Genomic DNA, 22,087 nt, shown 5'->3' on the forward strand with positions numbered 1-22,087 from the left:
CTTGACATTTCAGATGCACAAATTGTACGTAAAAAAATTGATGAAGTTAGTTATATCAAAATAAAGGCTTGAGGTTTTAAGTAAGGCATGTTAAATTACAGAGGCCATAAAACTGATGTGGCTCTAATGTCTTAGTGATTGTGGGTAAAACTAACATTCAGAGTATCTCGCCTGGCTTTAGTACATTTGCATATCCTCAGGGGTGGAGAGAAGTTCATCTCCAAGTCAATGGATAATTACCGGGGCAACCGAGGGCGTGTCTGAACCTGAGCGTTTAAGGGGAGGGGCTGGCTTGCTTCCTTCCGAAGCAGGGGAGAGGGTGCTGGACTGCAGTTTGTAAGCAATAAACGGTTTTAAACTTTATTTCTCCCTTTGACTGATGTCGGTTTTTAGAGGTACTTTGCCCCGGGATTTCCTTTCCCCAGACTTACAGTGATCTGTGTAAGCAAACCAAAATTAAGCAGCCTATAAATGCTTCGAGGTTACAAAATCAAAATGCTAAGGGCAGTTACAACAGCCAACTAGGCTTTAAATTGTAGCCAATCAATAGCAACTTTTCTTCTGTTTTTTTTTTTCTACAAAAGCCTCTCCCTGAGCTCCTGTTGGTAGAACTTTTCTAATCACTTCCACTGCCTAACAATCAATTTTTGCTCAAACTCTGAAATGTTTTAATATGGCTCAGTTTATCTTTAACAGATACTGTGGACAAAATTAACAAATAGATGATAAATTGTAGAAGATAATTGAAATAGCTAAATCCAACAAGGGACTAATGTCTGGAATATTTAAGGAGCTTAGAGAAAGTAACAAGAGAATAGCATCCTCAAAAGAAACATGGAGAGAGGATATGAAGAGAAATATATAGAAGCAAAAATGTTCAAGCAACCGTTTTTTTGTTTCCCTGCTTATTTAAGACTAGAAAATATGTAGAATATATGGAAGAGAAAAACCCAAGGCCAACACTCATAAGAGCAATTCCGAAAGAGTACTAATCATAGAAATGGAAAATAAAACAATGAGGTATCATTTTACACACAAAATGACTGACAAAAATTAGAAAATTGGATAGTGCCAAGTACAGGTGAGGATGCAGGAATGCTCCTAGGTTCCTGTTAGGAATGTAGACTGGTCCTGCCATGTTGGACAGCAGTTGGGAAGTATTCAGTTATTTTAAGAAAAGGTGCGCATAACTTAGTTCTATTCCCAGGGAGTTCCTAGCAAGTCCGTAAGGGACGGTGTATGCAGATAATTGTCACAGCAAGTTTATGAGGCAGGGAATTGGAGGCAATCGGGCATTCATTACTGGGGAGGTAGATAGGGAAATGCAGCATACTAGGCACAAACTAGAAGAAACTGACAATATGTACACACAGTAACCTGGACAAAATTTTTAAATAGCTTGGGTAGTGGAGAAAAGTAAGAATGAGAATAGATACATAGTCCAATACCATTTGCATAAATTTAAAGGAGTACAAAAAAAATGTGCACAAGAACAGGTACATGTAAAAAGGTATGTTTTAAACAGAAGGTTCCTTATGAGAGGAAGAAAGGGGATAAATGTAAATAAAGTGACTTTTCAGGGACCAATGATAACAATGTATCATGCACAGGGAAGAATAAGTCAATTATCTTCATCTGAAGAGCAAAGAAAGCTATGCTGGTTGCATCCCACTAAGTGCATTTTGGAATGGGGTAGTAATTAGATTTCATTATTTTAATGTCTTCTTCCACTACACCTTTAGGTCGTGTGGAACAAAGAGACTACACTTTTAGATTGGTATGGAACAAAGTAAGTTTTATTCTAAGGGCTTAAGCCACTTCCTTGCTTTTAAGTAAAAATAATCATTTTGCCATAAAAAGATCCTGTGAATTTATATATGATATACTGTGATTTTAAAATACTTATTTTGGTCCCCCAACAATAGTTAGCAAATGGTAGATACAACATAAATGCTTTTTATTCAGACAAATTCCCAGTAAAGCTTTATTTTGCTCTGTTGCTACCAAAGATCTAGAAGTATTTTTTTCCCCATAGGGAGATCTCTTGTATCTTTGGCAGAGAAAAAGAAAAAGAAAATATTGTTTGAACTGATTTTCCCTTCTAGCACTGTCCAATACTCTTATCCTGGCACTAATAATTCTTAATAGAGAAACCAGATTTTCAAAATGTGCTCACTTAAAATGTATAATCATTTGAAATGACAACATAATCTTCAGCTACAATACCTTCTGTATATGTAGGACTGCTGAGTTTATGAACCATCATTTAATCTTCACAGCAATTGAACTTATTATCTACATTTATAGATGAGAAAATTGATGTTCAGAGATGGACATGATTTGCTCAAGGTCTCAACTTGTAAATGGTAGCCCTGGGTCTCAACACTTCTCCCTCCAAGGTCTGTGTTCTATCTGCCACCCCTCTTACTTTGTCTAAACACAAGGTATTTCTCCTTTTAAAATTAATCATTGATCTGTATTTAATTGTGCTACTTAACTTTTGTGTCTAGGAAATGAACAAGGAAGAAAAGAGAAATATCGAAGAGTGTTTAGGGAGTTAAGAGAATTGAGATACTGTAGACACAGATTATAGACCAAAAGACTGAAATGGATTTTCTGCACTTGAGAAAAGATTTTTCTTGCCCATTCTCCTTTCCTGTGTCAGAGAAGGGAGGGTTCTTGCAGTGACATTTTCTGCGACTTCCTCAGGGTAAGCCATTATAGGGAGGCCTCAGGCAAAGAACTGGGTACAGCCCTTACACACACACACACACACAGCCTGCCCCCACCAATGTTTCATTTAATCTGTTGTGTTAAGATATTAACAAACTTGGTACAAACTTGGTTTCCTCCATGAACACTGTAACTCTTAAACTCTTTCATCAGCTGCTTCTTTGGGATGGAATATTCTCCTGCCCTTGGGAAAAAAACCCAAAGGATATTCCTTTCCAAAGTTATATATTTAGTCTTTTATATCCAGCTGTTTACCTCTCTTCTTCTTTCAGAATCGTACAGCTAAGCCATACATGTGGGTTACCTTTTCTTCTGCTTTTTAAGCTATGAATAAGTTAGCTTTAAGGTTAAAGACTGATTTTTACATTAACATCATGCTTTACTTTTCTTACTTGGTCTAAATGCCTTTACACTTGTGGAATGGCCTGTTTTAGTACTAAAGGAAAAGTAAGAGTATAGAACAATGTAATTTAGTGTTTCCCATTCTATCCCAAGAAAAACCTCAATAACCTACTTGCCCAAAGAAAAACACAACAGCTTTAGAGAGCTGTAATTAGAGACTGAACAGAGTAGGAGGCATGTGGAAACTAAATAATAAAGGACTGGGTTCAACCATCTGTTTTACAGAGGCAGCTCTGAGGTTAGCTTGACTAGCACCCTTTGTGTCAAGTTCTCCCTTCCCACATCTGAATTAACTAGTGATGCTTTACTATTTCAAGCCTGTGGGGCTTTTTCTATTGCTATAATTGCTAAACTACTAGGCATCAAAAGTTGAAATGGTGAGTGTCATGGACTTTTTCATAATATAGTGAATATATTATTGTATGGTACTGAATGGGGACAATAGCTACACATAGCACCAAGCAGTCATTCTGTAGCTGGGAAGATAGCTCTGGTAATGCAACAACTAAGAAATACTTCCTAGAATCCATCCACGATAAAGGTATTTAGCAATTTTTCATGTCTAACCAACCCATCCCAGGTATGGAACCTTTACCCCGTAAGGGTGGGTAGTTGAGGTTGGTAGAGGAGTGACACAATAGGGTGAGAGAGGATTATGAGGCTTAAATTCTCACTTGCCTAGTTAATAGGTTCAGAGGTAACTTTGTGTAGTATTTATGTTTCTGTCTGTGCAAAAAAAAAAAGTTTTTTCCAATTCTGACAGTTAATATGTGCTGTACATCATGCTCTATAGCTTTTCAAGAACTCTGGAGGAGCTGAAATTTGGCCTTTTTGCCTGTCACAGTTCCATGAATGCTGCTAGAAGCCAGCACAGTGCTGGGACAGAGCTGAAGGATATTTATTATGTACATAGAGCAGTAGCAGCATTTGGTCCAGTTCCCTGAGACCCACTTCCCACAGGGTCATGCTAAGAAGGCTTGATGACATCTGCATACACACTGGGTTACATCACAAAAAAGGAACAGTGAGCTTAGGAAACCCAGGTCTTCAATAATGGGCAGTAAGAATGTCTACTCTTTGCTCAAAGGGAGACACTATCTCTGACTTCTAAGGCTGTGAGCAAACCTGCCCTTTATCCAGAGGCAAATACTATTTCTATTGTCCATGGTTGTTTCCTACACAAAGAAACAAGGGCAGACAGTGTCCCCCTTGCAAGACAAGCAGAAACATGAGACACCCATGGAGAACTGTCTCCCAACATGGCAAAGAATAACTTCCATTTTAATGAAATTTTATTATTAACTAGTACCCCCTCCACTACTGAAATTTATTCTGTGCAACTAAGAGACACAGAACCTAATTTCATAAAGATTGTATAAGTCATTTCTTGCCATAACAGTATTACCACAAACCTCATGGTGATACACACTTATTATTGTCTCATAGTTTCTATCATTAGTATCTGGGTCTGGCTTAATGGCTTCTCTGATTAGGGCCTCGGAAGCCTGCAGTCAAGATTGGACTGCGATTGTGGTCTCATCTGAGTTTCTAGTGGGTAAAGATGTGTTCCAATCTCAGGTTGTTGACAGAATTCAGTTTCTTGCAGTTGTAGGACTAAGGGATGTGGTTTCTTGCTGACTGTGGGCTGGAGGCCATCCTCAGCTCGCAGAGGCTAGATGTAGTTCCTTGCCACGTGCGGTTCCCAAACACGGGCCACTTGCTTCCTCAAAGCCACCGAATGGTCACTTACGGTCTATGTAAAACAATCATGTAGTCACATATATCCGATCACATTCGATGTATTCCACTGGTTGGTGTCTTCTGATGTGTTGCTGAAGGAGGCTGGCTCTTGGCTACTTCAGATAATTTATCTGATAAAGTGAAGAAAAGACTCTGAGGAACGTGACATTTTAGCTGAGACTTCAAATAATGAGTCATCAGTGGGAAGACTGAGGGGAGGAGGTGGAGCATTCTGGGAAGAAGGAACAGAAAGTGGGAGATGTAGCTATATCCACAGACAGAAAAATATTTTCATACCATTATAACATTCTTTTTATTTTTGTCTCTGTTTTCTTCATTACCCATTTTATCTCAACATTCCAAATTATCTCAGAATGTTCAACACCTGTTTCATAGTAGACAGTACATCTGTTTAATAAATGGACGAATTTACTCAATTAGGAATCATTTGATTAAGCTTTCACGCAGCAGGTACTTCAGAGATGCAAAATGACCACGTGAAGGCCTGTGTCCTCAATGAACTCACAGCTGGAGCGAGCAGAGCTGCGAAAAGTTACTAATACAAGGTGGTCAATGCTATTAGTGCTACTACAGCATTGGAAGACAGAAGAAAGCCTCACACTATTTAGGGAAACTGTACAGGCAAATTAGCACTGACTCTTGAAGGATATCTAAATTAGCTGGGGTGCATACATAGGAACAGGCAAAGGTATCAACTTGAGCAAGGCTTGGAGGTGACACAGTATATGGCTGTTCTGCAAAAACCCTGAGATGTTTAGGAGCAGAGAAAATAAAAGCTGGAGTATGTGTAGAAAGAGAAAGAGCAAGCCAAGGAATTGTCTATGGATACCACCAAAAGGACAAAGAAGCCAACTCTAAGGTGTGTCACTAGCCTAATGGGATAATTTGAGCATAAAAAATAATGATCATAATGGATTAAAACACGTCAAATATGTAAAAATGCATGCATTCATAATGATACTAAACAAAACCTTACCGGTTAACAATGGATGTTGTTAGGTTACCAACTCACTTCTCTGAAATTTAATAATTAAACTGAAAGAATTCAGCATTCATCTGCTCTTTCCTCTATGATACCTGTATGTCAAGATAACCAAGGAGTTGGTCAAAGTTCTTTTTATAGAAGAATCCCACGTAATAAAATGATTGAATTATTAGAAATTCACTGTTGTAGGATGGAAGACTTAAGAGATGTCAAATACAATGTGAAGATTTTCTTTGGATCTTTTGATTAGAAAAAAACAACTGTTAAATGACATCTTGGACTCAACCAGGGAAATTTGAATATGTATTGAGTATTAAGTAATATGAAGAAATTATTTTGTTAGATGTGATAATGGTGGTTAAGTTTTTTAAAAAGTCCCTATCAGTTTGAGATGCAGATTATTTTAAGGGCAAAGTAGTATGTCAGGGATTTGTTTTAAAATACTCAAGAAAAAAGTGAGTGTTACGGGATAGATTGGCAAAATTGTTGATTCTTGGTGATAGGTACCTTTACTAAAGGTGGATTCACTTTTGCCTGTTTAAAATTTTCTATAATAAATAGTTTTAAAAAGCAGAGCCAGTGCCTACCCCATGTCATTTTCAGTTGACTTAATGCTCAGGCTCAGTACGGGGTAGCAGTCTGCGAATCAACAGTAATGACCGCGCCCACCCTAAACGCGGATGCCCGTGGGGCCAGAGGTCACTGTGTGTCACGGCCCAGGGTTCAGGATCCGGATTCCTCGGCTCGCAAAGCAAGTCCGGCGGGAAGGGGATGTCCGAGATGAAAACCCCCAGCTACTGAGGAAGGTTCTGAGCTTTCCCAGGAATTTCCGAAAGAGGCTACGGGGTGTAACTGGCAAATCGTCGCTGGATTTGAGCAGCAGCCTCAAACCCAGCCTCCGAGCCTCCTGCCCTCCAGCACCCAGAATGAGGGCCGTTGGAAGCTCGCGGCGAAGATGCAGCGGGAGAGAGGCTGTCCCTTCCGCCCCGCGCCATCCCCTCGCCGTCCCAGCCCTTCTCCCGTTTCTCCTCTTCCCCCCCGCACCGCCTCACGCTCCGCCCCTCCGCTCCTTTCCGTCCCCTCCTCCCCAGACCCTAGCCTCTGGCCCTGGCTCCGCCCTCCACTTCGGCCCCTCGTCCCGCCCCTGATCCCGGAGCTCTGGCGGAGGTTACCATAGCTACGGCGCCCCAAGCCTCTAGGCCTCTCTAGTTGGCCCTCCGCTCGCCGGAGGAGGAGGCGACACCATGAGCCACGTAGTGACCATAGAGGAGCCGCAAGCCAAGCTGCAGGTGTCTCAAACCCAGTGCGGGATGAGGTCGGGGGCCTGGGGCAAAGTCTCCTCCAGTCGAGCGTATGATTTCCTGTACGGTAAGGGTGGCCCCCCAGACCCCGGTCCTGCGTTGTTTCCTGGGCAGGTGGGACCTGGCTAGGGCGGCAGAGAGCGGAAGACGAGCCTCTGGACCCTTTGTTGGGTGCGGGCAGCTCCGAGCCGTCCAGGTGGCGGCGCTCTCGGGGGCGCCTCTGAAGCCGCGGCTGCGCTCTGCGTCTTTGCAGGCGCGGGGCCGTCTCTTCACCACCCTCGTTTCCTGATGATTCGTGCAGTGCTAAGCGCCCTCCCTGAAACCTGTCCTTGGCGTTTTGGTATTCATAGAAGCATGCAGTGATTTGCAGAATTGGAGAGTCACTCAACATTCCCGCATTCAAATTGTGTAAAATGCCCCATGAGAATGACCTTCTCGTTCCCATTCTCTGACCAACTCCAATTTGGCATTCCAGATAAAGTGCCAGTTTATCTCCCCTTTGTTTATAGTTTTCTCTTGAAACTTACTCTTATCCATCAAATCACTGCATATAAACTAGATCTACTGTGTCTTTTGGGCAAATAAGGCCCCGGTTTATTTTAATGTTCTGATTGCCGTTTATGTCCTGTCTCTTGTACTGGACCTTAAATTCCTTGAATTACTTAAATTCTTGCTCCATACAGTTTTGTAGCCTTTTCTGCAGCTATTCCACTGCTGGTACATATGCTAGGCGCTTCAGAAATGTTCACTGAGGTACTGAACTTATTATATTCCAAGAATTATAATCAGTTAAGCATGATTTTCTTCAGTTTTGCCCTCAGTGGTTTCAGGTTCTTCACCTGAACCTTGCACTACTTTTAACCATGTCCTATCTCCTCTGGAATTTCGAGGCTCTCCTGTGGATGGGAATCTATACCATTTCTTGGTATAGAGGCTATATAGTCATTACATATTCTTGACATTTTCTTTATTCACTCTTTGTTTCATCTCATAAAATAAATCTAGTAAACTCCTGCAAGAACATCACCATGTCTGTTTCAAAGGTAATTTGGGAATGGGAATAGACATTCCAAAAACCCAGGCAAAGAATTCACTAAGGTCCGTGTTTGTTTTGTCCCTAAGTGTGTCTTTTCTTTGCGGAGAAGTTGCTAAATGTTTCCATGTCCCTTTCAAGGAACAGAAATCCACCCAGAATAGGTCAAATGGAAGTTTGGATTGTCCCAATAAACAGGCAGCCTCACAGCTCTTCATGGATAGGAAGCATAATATAGCCAGACATACTAGAACCAGGTCAGAGAAGGTCAGAACTGAGGTGCTGTGCCTTCCTGCTAGATTTCTTGGACTTTATGGTTAGGGTTGCCAGATACAGCAAATAAAAATACAGGACACATAGTTAAATTTGAATTTGCAATAAATAATGAATAATACATTTGTATAAATTTTTAGTCTTATATAGTATTTGGGGCATATTTATGTAAAAAATTATTCATTGCTTATCTGAAATTCACACATAAGTGGTCAGTCTATATTTTCTCTGGCAACTGTAACTCCACTTTTTGTGCATATGCTTCCTTCTGTCTGACAGAAAGCTACTTGTGAATGGATTTTTCTTATTATGACAGGGACTGGGATAGCATTCTACATGACCTCTTAGTCTAAAGCTCACCACCAACTGTACAGAGTCCTTGTGTATCTATCTTAGCTGAAAATTGAAGAGAGAAATAAGATAGATTGTTGGCCAGCCAGTGAGTTGACTGGCTAGGGTCAGATTTCCTGACAGACCGAACTGTGGTAGGGAGGGAGTGGGGGTCAAGGACACAAATGATACAAACATGAACACCTTTCTAAGCTCTGTCACCCTTCCCTCGCCCCCACCCCTCAAACCTAATGGCCTTTTCAATGTAATTCATTGTCTATGCAATGCTTTTGCTTCTCTAGAAAGCCTTGCTTGGGTATCTTCACTACACGTGATTTTACTCTTCCTGCAATTAAGATAAATTCAGATACCTTGTATTTGTATAGTATTTTACTGTTAACAGCATTCTTTTAAAAATCTTACATCATTTACATACCACTTTGTATTTCACTAATTTTCAGTAAGTGCTTTGTTTGTCCCAAGTGCCCCTCTTGAAATGCCCACCATATTTTGTCACTTCCCTGAAGTGTTACATGCTTAACACTTGTAAGGGGGTTAGTAGCCACACTACAGCCCTGTCTTTTTATATTTAATTGAAGTCTTTTAAATATATGATACATTTTTCCTAGCTTCCAAAAATGTTTTAAAATACTTTCTAGGTTTATCATGAGCTCTTTCCTCTGTTGTTTTTCCCAGAATCTGCAATTCATTACACTTTTTCCCTAAAACTAATAATTATGTCTTGGGCTTTGAAACACTTCCTCTCTCTCACCATTACTTGGTGTGACAACTTCCTTGGCTTATTAGAACATGAGTAATTTGGCTGAGGGGCTCTCTCATGATTTCCAAGGGAAAATGTCCCCCATAAAATTTCTGGGTTGGGTAATATTAGGCCTGGGAACTGGAAGGATTGTCGTTCAAATCCTCACTGCCAGTCAGTAAATTGCTGATTTCTTGAAGCCTCGGTTTCCTTACCTATACTAAAATGGAGGCCTAGTGCCTGCCTCACTGGGTTTCTATGAGAATTAAATACAATATTGCACATAAAGCACTTACCACCTGTGGAGGAGTGAGCAGGTGACCCTGGGTGAATGCTAATACTTGGGCACCTCAGAGGCTTTTTAACTGCCTTTTGAGTGCTGATGATATGTTCACAGTTGTAGGATATGGTGCAGAACATGTCACGAATTGTAAAGTACAGTGTGTCAGTATCTTCTATAGATGGCAAGAATGTTTCTATAGATATCATGTCTTCACACTCCTAATGGTATTAAGGGAAGAATGGTATATTGTTTACTATTCAGATTTAGGGGAAATGCAGGCTAACCTAATTTCAGATAACAACACAATTGCGACCATAGATTCAGTGATATATTTTAAGTCACTTAACATATGAGTTGAATAGACATTTCCCCTTGTCCCATACTGTTACCAATATATCAGAAGTATTGAAGCTGTATTCTTTCTTCTCTTTAAACAGGTGCATTAATTCTGCCTTTAAATTCACTAGCTTATAATTCAGTCTGGCCTTTTCTTTCCTAATCAGTCAGCCCAGTTTCCATCATCACTGAACTTGAATCACGGGTTTGGACTTGTGTGATGCAGCTGAAGAAGAATGTATGTAAAGGCTGATGATTCCCAAATTTGTATCATCAGTTAGACTTCTCTCCCAAACTCTAGGCTTCTATATCAAACTGTTGACTTTATATCTGCACTTCCATGTATGTTAGACAGCTAAGCCCTCCTTCCCTGAGGTTCTCCCCACAAACCGTCAGTACCACAGGCTTTCCTGTAGCAATTGATGCCAACCCCACCCTTCAGCTTCTGAGTCTGAAAAGCACTGCCTCCTCTCTCGCTCACACACTATACCAATCCAATAACAAGTTCTTTCAGCTCTACCTTAAAGATATATCTAGAACCCTGCCACTTTTTATCACTTCTGTTCTACTGCCATGGTGCAGACCACCACCATCTCTTGTACATTACCACAGAAGCCTTCTAATAGGTCTCCCTGACTCTTCCATTCGTTCCCTGCAGTCTGTTCTTAATGGGGTAGCCACAATGAATATTTTTAAATGTAGGTCAGATTTTGTCATTCCTTGCTTCAAAATATTGCAAAAATCCCCACCACACTCAGATTAAAAACCAAGGTCTTTTCAATGGCCTACAAAGCCCTGTGTGATCTAGGCCCCTGGTAACTTCTCTGATCTTTTATCTACTGTTTTTTCCCTCTGTTAGTCTGTTTTAATCATATTGGTCTCTTTGCTATTCTTCAAATATGTCAAGCCTGCTGCCATCCCAAGGCCTTTGCTTGAGCTGTTTCCTCTGCCTAGAATGTTCTTCTCCCAGATAACTGTATTGCCAACCCCCTCACGTTCAGGTCTCCTTAATGTCACCTTCTCCATGAGGCCTGCACTAATCGCTCTGTGTAAAATTGCAACTCAGTCTCCCTTACTCTGCTCTCTTCTCTCTCTTTTTTCAGTAGCACTTATTATCCTCTAAGTGTTAACATAATATACATTGTCCTAATTTGTTGTGTTGTTTATTGTGTCTCTCCCATGAAATCAGAGATTGTTATTTTTTTGTTGATGTGTTTCAAGCACCTCAGACATCCTAGCCAGTCACTGTCTCTTGAATGAGAAATTATTTCTCATTCTTGAATAAGAAAGTAAAGAGAGCCTGAGCTCCTCTAGCTCTCCATCTTGGTGGAAATATCAAATGTCCGTATCCATTAAATCATATTTGTTGGGTAACCAGTGAGTTATTAGGTTATAGGAATTGACTCACATCATCTGAATTCAAAAGAAAGTTATTTTTAAATCACGATACCAATTTTTTAATTTTTATGGAGAACTCTATGCTACCAGGTCTTCTAGACTAGTTGGTGAGGTTATTTGTTTCTCCAGAAATGTCTGCTTGGGAAATCAAGTCTGTATCTGAAGATTGCTTTTGAATTTAATGTCAAATTGTTTGATTTAAAGGGATGGCATAATCAATCATGAAGATTCTTCATCACTTTAAAGATACACCTAACAGGCAAAAAGCAGAGCAAGCTCTTGTTGAATTTTGAAGTAACTTAGTTCTATCATCAACATACTTAGAAGCTTAAGGGGTGAATTCTGGAGATAGCTGATCTTATTTGTCTCTCATTAGAGGATGACATTCTCTTGACACACCTGCTAATTCTGAGGTGATGTGCTCTTAAGAGTTTGAATCTTCCCTGTGTACTTAATATGGGAGGTAGTGTCTCAATTTATTGCTTCTTTCACTTGCAAATGGGCATAGTGCATTTATACACGGTCCATCCTCTCCAAGTATTTCCTGGGCTACCCAGATTCAGAAGGTAGTTTGCTCAGAGGAGAGAAGAGAGCATGTTTGGTCTGTGATGTTGGAGAACATGTTGGGCCTTCTTTCTGCATTCCAGTTCTATAAACTGACATTGGAATACATAGAAAACAAATGCTTCTGACAGACTCTCACTGATGGTAGACTTCGGGTTATGAGCTGCTGCAAAGTTAGACAATATCTAAATTTCCTAATTTGTTTTCCAGCTAAGAAATTACATTGCTCTGCCATTATTCTCAGTGTTAGGAGTACACGTGTTCTATTCCTTACACTGCTGTATTGTTTATTTCACAGATCCATTGTTTATTCTGTCAAGTGAGAAAGACCACTCACAGGCAAATATCCAAGCCACCCTGATTCGAAGCAAACTGGTAGGTCTAATTCATCCATCATGGCAGCCTAATGGACCTGAACTATCTAGTTTAACTAACTGCATTGATAGGATTGACTAATCACTAAATCTCCCTGGCATTTTACATTTTGCAGAAATTACTTTGCCATGATTACTAGGGTACAAGACACCTTGATACTTGTAGCCTAGTGTGAGGATTAATTAACGAATAGTGAATATAAGACTCATTATAACCTAATTTATTTCAATGGAAAAAGTAATATATGCCTATGTTAAAATAATTCAAGTAGGACAAAAGCATATACAGTATGAAGTAAATCCTAACCCTCAGCCCCCTTCACATAATCATCCACTACCATTGGTTTCTTGAGTATTCTTCTAGATACACTCTATGCATATATCAATAACCCTTCTTTCTATACCATATACACTGTTTTGTACCTTTTTTAAACAAAAATCTACAGTAATGAGTAAAATGCTTTAGAAAACTTGATGTCATAATTATGTCCTTTCCTCCCTGCCTCTGTATCCTAACATTAGAGAAAAGTTCCCAGGTTTAGAAACATGTTCAGTAACCTGATCCATTATCCAAGATATTCTCTGTATTGGAGCAAGGCAGACCCCGTCCCACCATTCATCAGTAGGGAATGGAAAGGACTTGAGGAGAAACACAGAGAAGCCCTCCAGCAACTTGCTGTGTAAGTGTCAAGCAGCCTTAGCTGTTGCTCCTGTGTTTTTTTAATGCATTTTTCTTCTTGAAATTATTTATTTATTCATTCTTCATTATTTTAAATGTACAATTGTGATGTTATGCCTAGGCCAGTTGACCCCAAATTTTCTCTCTTAACCCCTTTGACCAAAATAAGCCTGATTCAGGAAAAGTGAATATATATATATAACATATGTTATAATAATAAATATTATTAATGTTATATATTGTATATCTGATATATATATATATATCAGATATACAATATATATATATATATATATATATAGTGGGCATTTTTGTATATGAGATTTCATAAATCTACTCTTTTTTAACTCTTAGCTCCTTGTTTCCTGGCTCAAGGAAAGTAATTATACTTAGTCTAAGCTATACATCAGTCAGATGCATGCTATAGAAGATTTTGCTCTCAGTCTGAGATACCCTGTTTACCTCCTACTTTATAGACATAGAAATATTAAAGAGAAAGTATATTTGGAAATGACATGTTAGACTTGAATAATGTTTTCCTGCTCAGTTTTAGAACTGACACTTCTTTTCGGATGCCTGAAGAAGTTTTTGAAGATCCTGAAGTTACTGGAAAGAATCGCTATAAATATTTTGAGAGGTAGAAAGTAATTACTAATGAATATGAGCCCTGATACTGTTAGAGAACCTCTTTATGATAATGATAGTAGCTATCATTTTTAAATAGGTGTAGTGTGCCAGGCACCATTTTAAGTACTTACATATACACTATAAATTTTCACAACAGAAATAGGATAGGATATGTTATCCCCATTTTGCCAGTAAGGTAGTAGAGACCAAAAGGGGAGAAATAAATTGCTCAAAGTCACATAAGTTAGCAAGTGGCAGAGTTGGGGTTCCAGCTAAGTCTGCCTGACTTCAGAGGTACTAATTTCAAATAAGAATGTATATCTGAGAATAAAGTGAAGTCATCAAAGGAAGTGAAATTGAGCAGTGACACAATGACAGTCAGTACAGGGAATATTATTAAAAGTGTGCAAATAAGTGACATTTGCTCTCTTTCTGTGAATGTTGCCAAAACTTCATGGTCAAACTCACTTTGTTTCATTTGTGATTAATACTCATGTAATAATCATATACTCTGACCAAATTAAAATAAGATAAGGATTTCTCTATAGGTTCTTATCTGAGTTAGAAAATAATCTTGATATCATATCTACATTAGCTTCCTTGAGAAAGTAAATTTATAATCCACATAATTACTTATGAGTCCCTTATGGAAATTTTATGATGCTGGTTTTTTTAGAGAATTGTTAAGTTTTTAACATCCTATACTCAATTCCCTGACTTTTGTGGGGGAAGTGTTTAAAACTAAATCATTGGAAATTTCAGAATGTCCCCGGGAACTTGAGAGGTTGCTGGGAGCTGATGAGCAGCTTCTCATTATATAGAGGTATAGAGCATGGCTTCTCAAAGAGTGGCTTGTTTACCATCTGCAGAGAAAACACTGAAATGTTTATTTAAAAATGCAGATTCATTGGCTCTACCTTATATCTTAATGTCCTGGGCTAGAACTGGAAATTTGTATTTTAAACAAGACTCTTCCCACTCCTCAGTGACTTTGTGTATGCCAAGTTTAAGGATTACGGATACATTACTGATATATGAGGATATTTAAGCTCACTGACTTTAAGGGACAAATACTAAAGTTGGAAGAAAACTCAGAGTACACACAATGCAAAAGTCCCACATGTTTGTATTTTCCTTTCTTCCCCAGACCTTTTCTTCCATTTTATCAACAGATACCATTCAGTGTTGTTTATGCAGCAACCAGGTAAGTAGCCATTATTTTAACACCCTTTTTTCCTATTTTATTTCATTGTTTGCTTCTGTATTTGTTTCCAGAGGATAGTTCTGTAAATAAATATGTTTCAAACTGTATATCACAAACCATTAGAAGGTTATGAAATATTCTAGTGGGTCATGAGCAGCATTTTAAAAAGTGAAATAGAATGAAAACAACCAAAGAATCAGACATGTTGAAGGTAAGTTGTTTTCTGCTTATAACTTTTGTTTTGGATAGATATGTAATATGTTCATATATATATATATAGTGGTTACGATGTAAAATGTGTTTCTTATGAGTTATAGTAAAAATAAAAGTTGAAAACTGCTTTAATTGTCCTCTTGTGCTTCTCTGAAACAAAACACTTATTTGATAACAGTTCTTCAATATTTTATTTAAAAAACTAACCAATCTAATATACACAAGCCAATGTGATACACAAAAATAAATAAAACACGGTTTCTCTCTCACACATTGAAAACCAATGTGGGAGGAAGTAAAAGACAAGGGCTGAATCTGGGATTAATGTGCAGTTCCCTAGTCTTGTTCTAGGGCAAGACATCTGGTTAGGTCAAGTGTCTCATTAAAAACCTGATTTTTGCTGTACTCTTTCCTGTGTCAATATAATTTAGTATTTCTGTAAGAGAAAACAAACAGGTATTTATGAAATGATCAGGAAAAGAAACATTTTTAAGGTCTCAGATTTCTCAATGGAAATTTAGATAGGGTTTGGCTTTGAAATAAGCATTTTAAAGATATGGTTACTCCTAATGATATAGCATCTTAGATATATGTTATCAACTGTCTGTAATCCTCAAGGTAAGTGACAATGATGATCGCAAGTAAAGACTGTGTATGGATACTTTTGGCTCTTACATACATGGAGAAGAGCTTCCCTGCTCTCCCCCTAAACAGAGCATCTTTGTGTGGTGTTAATTTACCTGATGACAGCTTTGGATTTGTTTTCTATGAAATGCTTGGTATGAGCAAAGGGAGGGCTAGAGACAGGTAGATCCCTATACATACCTTTGGTACTTTTTTTTAAAAGTATGCTCACTGGATCATCTTAAGAAGTCATAATTATATCAAGTCTAAAAGTTGTTCAGTTTATTGTAGAGAGTTCTGAAGTTTACAGTGATGAACACTGGGCTTCCCCACTCCTTCCTAAATAACTGTGACATAAGGGGTAAGATTCCCTCTGTGAGTTAGACCATGAGAGTTGATATTCCAGATAGACTCTATCTTTCTTAGAAGTTTTTAAAGAGTGAATCAGTATCCGTGAGCGAGATCAACTCTGAAATTATATTGGTGTTGACTTTCTGAGCTGTGAGGATAATTCCATCTTAGGTTAGCAGGGATGGAGTTGTTGGGGGGCCAGCTGCCCTCCAGCCACACCCTTTTCATGGCTAGCTGTTGGAATCTTTCCTTTGGACTCCATGTAAGCATCTTGGTGAAGAGGATAAACAGTTAATATTATAAAATGTTCAATGGCAGTTTCCAGTTCTACATTTAAGGAGCATGAAAGTTTCCACTCTATCTTAACAACAAGTAAAAATCTGAATAGACTGAAACATCAACAACTTTTCTTGGATCCATAATAGAGGGGAGGATGCAGGGAAAACCACTGCCTCAACATTAGAGAGATAGACAGGTAAATATAGGGAGTAAAAGCTTCCCAGAACAGAGATTCATGAGTGGAGGCCATCCTGGGAACCAGTCCCAGGTAGGAAAACCTGAACTCTAATTGAGCAACCACTAGAGGCTCATCGTGAAAGCTCAGAAGTGAAAACTCCAGCGGGAACAAGTCATAGGGGGGTTCTCACAATTTTGTTAGATTTACCTCCAGGAACTCAACCAGTTTCTCATAGTAAATATCAGAAAACTCCTTTCCTGCTTCTGGCTGGGGAAGGGGAAAGGGAGCCATTTTGAAATACGCCAGAGCACTTTGTTCTTAACAAGGACTGCCCTCAGGAGAAACTAGGGAACCAGAGCCTAACCTGCTGGGGTATCATCAGAGCCTAACTGACCTGGGGGAATGGAAATATCCAACTTCAGCCCCCACCTAAGTGGGAAGTTAAAAACAGAAATGTTTGTGAGGTTCACACTCCAGAGACACAGGCTCACTAAAGGATTGAGACCTAATCATAGGACAACAGAATGCTTCCCCTCCCACCACACCTTGCTGCCACATTACTAAAGGCCTGGTTATAGTAGTTCTTACTCAGTACAGCATATCCAGCTGTCAAAGAAAAAAAATGTACAAGACATACCGACAGGTAAAAAACACAATTTGAAGAGACAGCATGAGCGTCAGAACCAGACATGGCAGGGATGTTGGAATTCTCAGATCAAGAATTTTAAAAAACTGATTAACATGCTAAAGTCACTAATGGATAAAGCAGACGATACACCAGATCAGATAGGCAATGTAAGCAGAGAGAGAGACATCTTAAGAACAAAGTCAAAAAAATTGCTAGAGATCAAAAACACTAACAGAAATGAAGAATGCCTTTTAGTGCTCACTAGTTAACTGGGCACAGCTGAGGAAAGGAGCTCTGAGCTAGAGGATATATCCATAGAAACCTCTAAAAACAAAAAGCAAAGAGAATAAAGACTGAAGATAAGGAACAGAATGTTCAAGAACTGTGGACAACTACAAAGGTCTGATGTACATGTAAGGGGAATAGTAGGAGAAGAAAGTGAGAAAGGAACAGAAGAATTATTTGAAACAATAATGACTGAGACTTTCCCGAAAATTAAGGTCAGATACCAAACTATACGTTCAGGAAGCTCAGAGAACACTCAACTGGATAAATGCAAAAAAAAAAAAACCCCAAAAAACGTACATTGAGGCATATTATATCCAAACTAAAGAAAATCAGAGGTAAAGAAAAAAATTCTGGCAGAAGCCAAAGTGCAAAAATACCTCACCTATAGAGGAACAAACATAAGAATTACATCTGCTATAAACCCACACTTATATGGCCAATTAATATACAATAAAGGAGCCATGCATGTATAGTGGGGAAATGGCAGCCACTTCAACAACTGGTGTTGACAAAACTGGACAGCTACATGTAAGAGAATGAAACTGGATTATTGTCTAACTCCATACACAAAAGTAAACTTGGGTCAAAGACCTGAATGTAAGTCATGAAACCATAAAACTCTTAGAAAAAAACATAGGCAAAAATCGAATATAAACATACGCAACTTTCTCCTGAACATAACTCCTTGGGTAAGGGAAACAAAAGCAAAATTGAACAAATGGGATTAACATCAAACTAAGACTTCTGTACAGCAAAGGACACCATCAGCAGAACAAAAAGGCAACCTACAGTATGGGAGAATATATTCATAAATGACTTATTTGATAAAGGATTAACACCCCAAATGTATAAAGCACTCACATGCCTCAACACCCAAAAAACAAATAACCCTATTAAAAAATGGTGGAGAATATGAACAGACACTTCTCCAAAGAAGAAATTCAGCTGGCCAACAGGCATATGAAAAGATCCTCCACATCACTAATTATCAGGGAAATGCAAATTAAAATCACAGTGCGATATCGCCTCACACCAGTTAGGATGACCAACATCCAAAAGACAAGGAACAACAAATGCTGGCGAGGATGTGGAGAAAGGGGAATCCTCCTACACTGTTGGTGGGAATGTAAATTTGTTCAACCATTGTGGAAAGCAATATGGAGGTTCCTCAAAAAACTAAAAACAGGAATGCCATTTGATCCAGTAATTCCACTCCTAGGAATTTACCTGAGGAAAACAAGATCCCTGATTCAAAAAGGCACATGGACCACTGTGTTTATTGCAGCACTATTTGCAATAGCCAAGATATGGAAGCAACCTAAGTGTACATCAGTAGATGAATGGATAAAGAAGAGGTGGAAAATATACACAATGGAATATTATTCAGCCATAAAAAGAAAACAAATCCTACCATTTGCAACAACATGGATGGAGCTAGAGGGTATTATGCTCAGTGTAATAAGCCAGGTGAAGAAAGACAAATACCAAATGATTTCACTCATTTGCGGAGTATAACAACAAAGCAAAACAGAAAGAGCAAAACAGCAGCAAACTCGACCCCAAGAAGGAACTAGAGGATACCAAAGGGAAGAGGTTGGGGAGGGTGGGTGGAGAAGGAGGGAGAAGGGGATCAAGGGGCATTATAATCAGCACTCACAATATAGGTAGGTCACGGGGAAGGCAGTATAGCATGGAGAAAACAAGTAGTGACTCTAAAACATCTTACTATGCTGGTGGACAGTGATTGCAATGCGGAGGGGACTTGATTATATGGGTTAATGTTGCTCATGTGAAACCTTCATTAGATTGTATATCAATGCTACCTTAATTAAAAAATAAAAAGGGGAAGGCAGTATAGCATGGAGAAAACAAGTAGTGACTCTAAAACATCTTACTATGCTGGTGGACAGTGATTGCAATGCGGAGGGGACTTGATTATATGGGTTAATGTTGCTCATGTGAAACCTTCTTTAGATTGTATATCAATGCTACCTTAATTAAAAAATAAAAAAGAATTATATCTGACTTCTCAGAAAGCATCAAGCAAGAAGAGAGTGAAGAGAGAGAAGTGAAAATTTTAAATGTTTAAAATTAAAGAGAAATAACCCATCACTTAAAATTCTGTATCATGCAAAACTTTCCTTCAAAAGTAAAGGAGAAATAGACTCTCTCAGACAAACAAAAACTGAGGGACTTTGTTGTTATTAGACCTACATTGCACAAAATGTTAAAGGAAATTCTTTAGATAGAAGGAAAATAATACAGGTCAGAAACTTGCATCTACATTTAGAAAAGCATTGAAGATGGAATAAATAAAGGTAAAATAAACTTTTAATTTTTCTTAATTGCTCTAAGATTGTTCAAAATAATAGCAACAATGTACTTGTTTGTATGTATGTATATATCCTATAGTATAAATGCTTCATATATATGGATATATGTACGTATGTACATTATGCTTATGTATGCTTATGTATAAGTGAAATGAATGAAAGCAATCATAAAGAGATAAAAGGGAGGAATTAGGATTATTTTGTTATTATAAGGTACTTATACTACCTGTAAAGTGATACAGTGTTTTTTGAAAATGGACTTCAATTAGTTGTAAATGTATATTACAAACTCTGGGGCAGTCAGTAAAAAAAGAAGTATAACTGACATGCTAATACAGAAGAGAAAATCGAATCATGTAAAATGTTCACTTAAAACCATAAAAGGCAGAAAACCAATGTAAGACAAAATACCAAGAAAGAACAAGGGCAACATATTGAAAGTAGTAATAAATATGGTAGATAGTAATCCAATGACAACAATAATCACCTTAATCATCAGTGGTCTAAGTGTACCGATTAAAACACACATATTGTCAGATCAAAAAACAAGAACCAACTACAAGTTGTCAACAAGAAATTTAAATATAAAGACACATATAAATTAAAAGTAAATGGATGGAAAAAAACACACCATGCTAATACTGATTTAAAGAAAGTAGTAGTAGCTATTTCAGACAGAGCAGACTTCAAAGCAAAAAGTATTATCAGAGATAAACAGTCATATAATAATATAGGAGTCAGTTCTCCAAGAAGACATAACAATCTTCAATGTGTATGCACCTAACAACACAGTGTCAACTTGAGGCAAAAACTAGTATCACAAGGAAGAACAGATGAACCCACAATTATAGTTGGAGACTTCAGCGCACACATCTTGCAGACAGAAAATCAGTAAGTCCCTAATTGAACTCAACAACACCGTCAATCAACTGGATATAATCAATATCTATAGATTACTTCATCCTACAACAGAAGAATACAAATTCTTCCCAACCTCACATGGAACGTTCACCAAGATAGACCACATTCTGGACTGCAAAATAGAGTTCAACAAATGTAAAAGAATGGAAATCACACAATATAACTCTCAGACAAGAATGGAATTAAACTAGAAACTAATAACAGAAAATTCCAAAATACATAGAAATTAAGCAATATATTTCTAGATAACACATGGGTCAAAGAAGAAATTTTAAGAGAAATTTTGAAATATTTTGAACTAAATGAAGTGACAATACAACTTATCAAAATTTGTGTAATGCTGTGAAAGCAATGCTTAGAGGGAAATTTATAGTATTGAACACATATATTAAAGAAGAAAGATGTAAAATCAATCCTCTAAGCTTCCACGTTGGGAAATTAGAAAAAGAAGAGCAAATTAAATACAAAACAAACAGAAGAAAATAAGTAATAAGAATTAGAGCATAAAGCAATGGGATTGATCAAGGAAATCAATAGAGAAAATATAAAAATCAAACCTGGTTCTTTGGAAATGTCACTAAAATTGATAAACGTTTAGCCAGTCTAACTGATAAAAAGTAAGAGGACACAAATTACTAATATCAGAAATGAAAGAGAAGACCTTACTGTAAGTCTTATTGACATTAAAAAGATTACAGAAGAATACTATGAATAGCTCTGTATCTATGAATTTGATAACCTAGGGGAAAACAACTAATTTACTAGAAAGACACAATTTGCCAAAACTGACACAAGAAGAAATAGACAATCTGACTAGCCCTATAGCTGTTAAAGAAATTGAACCAACAACTAGTAACCTTCCAAGACTTAAACATTACTCCATATGGTCCACTGGTGAATTCCACATTTAAGAAAGAAATCATACCATTCTTTACAGTCTCTTTCAAATGATTGAAGCAGAAGGAATACTTCCTAATTCATTCAATGACACCAGCATTACCTTAATACCAAAACCAGACAAAAACATTAAAAAAAAACTGCAGAACAATATTGCTCATGAACATAGGCATGAAAATCCTCTAACGAAATATTAGCAAACTGAAACTAACAATGATAAAGAGCTATACACCAACACTGGGATTTATCCCAAGTATGCAAGGCTGGTTCAGCCATTTGAAAATCAATTCATGTAATCTATTACATCAACAGACTAAAAAGGAAAAATCACA

General features: G+C 38.0%; 1 protein-coding gene across 2 annotated transcripts in view; it reads left to right on the forward strand.

Annotated features, from left to right (window-relative positions):
• Nucleotides 1-7,014: 7,014 nt before the first annotated feature.
• Nucleotides 7,015-22,087, forward strand: part of CFAP91 (cilia and flagella associated protein 91) — a 78,576-nt gene continuing 63,503 nt past the window's right edge. For both annotated transcript variants that reach the window (XM_036883451.2, XM_036883452.2), the window contains exons 1-5: nucleotides 7,015-7,249; nucleotides 12,458-12,534; nucleotides 13,056-13,213; nucleotides 13,760-13,849; nucleotides 14,987-15,043. In XM_036883451.2, the coding sequence (XP_036739346.2) occupies nucleotides 7,126-7,249; nucleotides 12,458-12,534; nucleotides 13,056-13,213; nucleotides 13,760-13,849; nucleotides 14,987-15,043 (506 nt within the window). In that variant the 5' untranslated portion in view covers nucleotides 7,015-7,125. The remainder of the gene's footprint in view (nucleotides 7,250-12,457; nucleotides 12,535-13,055; nucleotides 13,214-13,759; nucleotides 13,850-14,986; nucleotides 15,044-22,087) is intronic.

Source organism: Manis pentadactyla, chromosome 1 (assembly GCF_030020395.1).
Source record: "Manis pentadactyla isolate mManPen7 chromosome 1, mManPen7.hap1, whole genome shotgun sequence".
Classification (NCBI taxonomy): Eukaryota; Metazoa; Chordata; class Mammalia; order Pholidota; family Manidae; genus Manis; species Manis pentadactyla.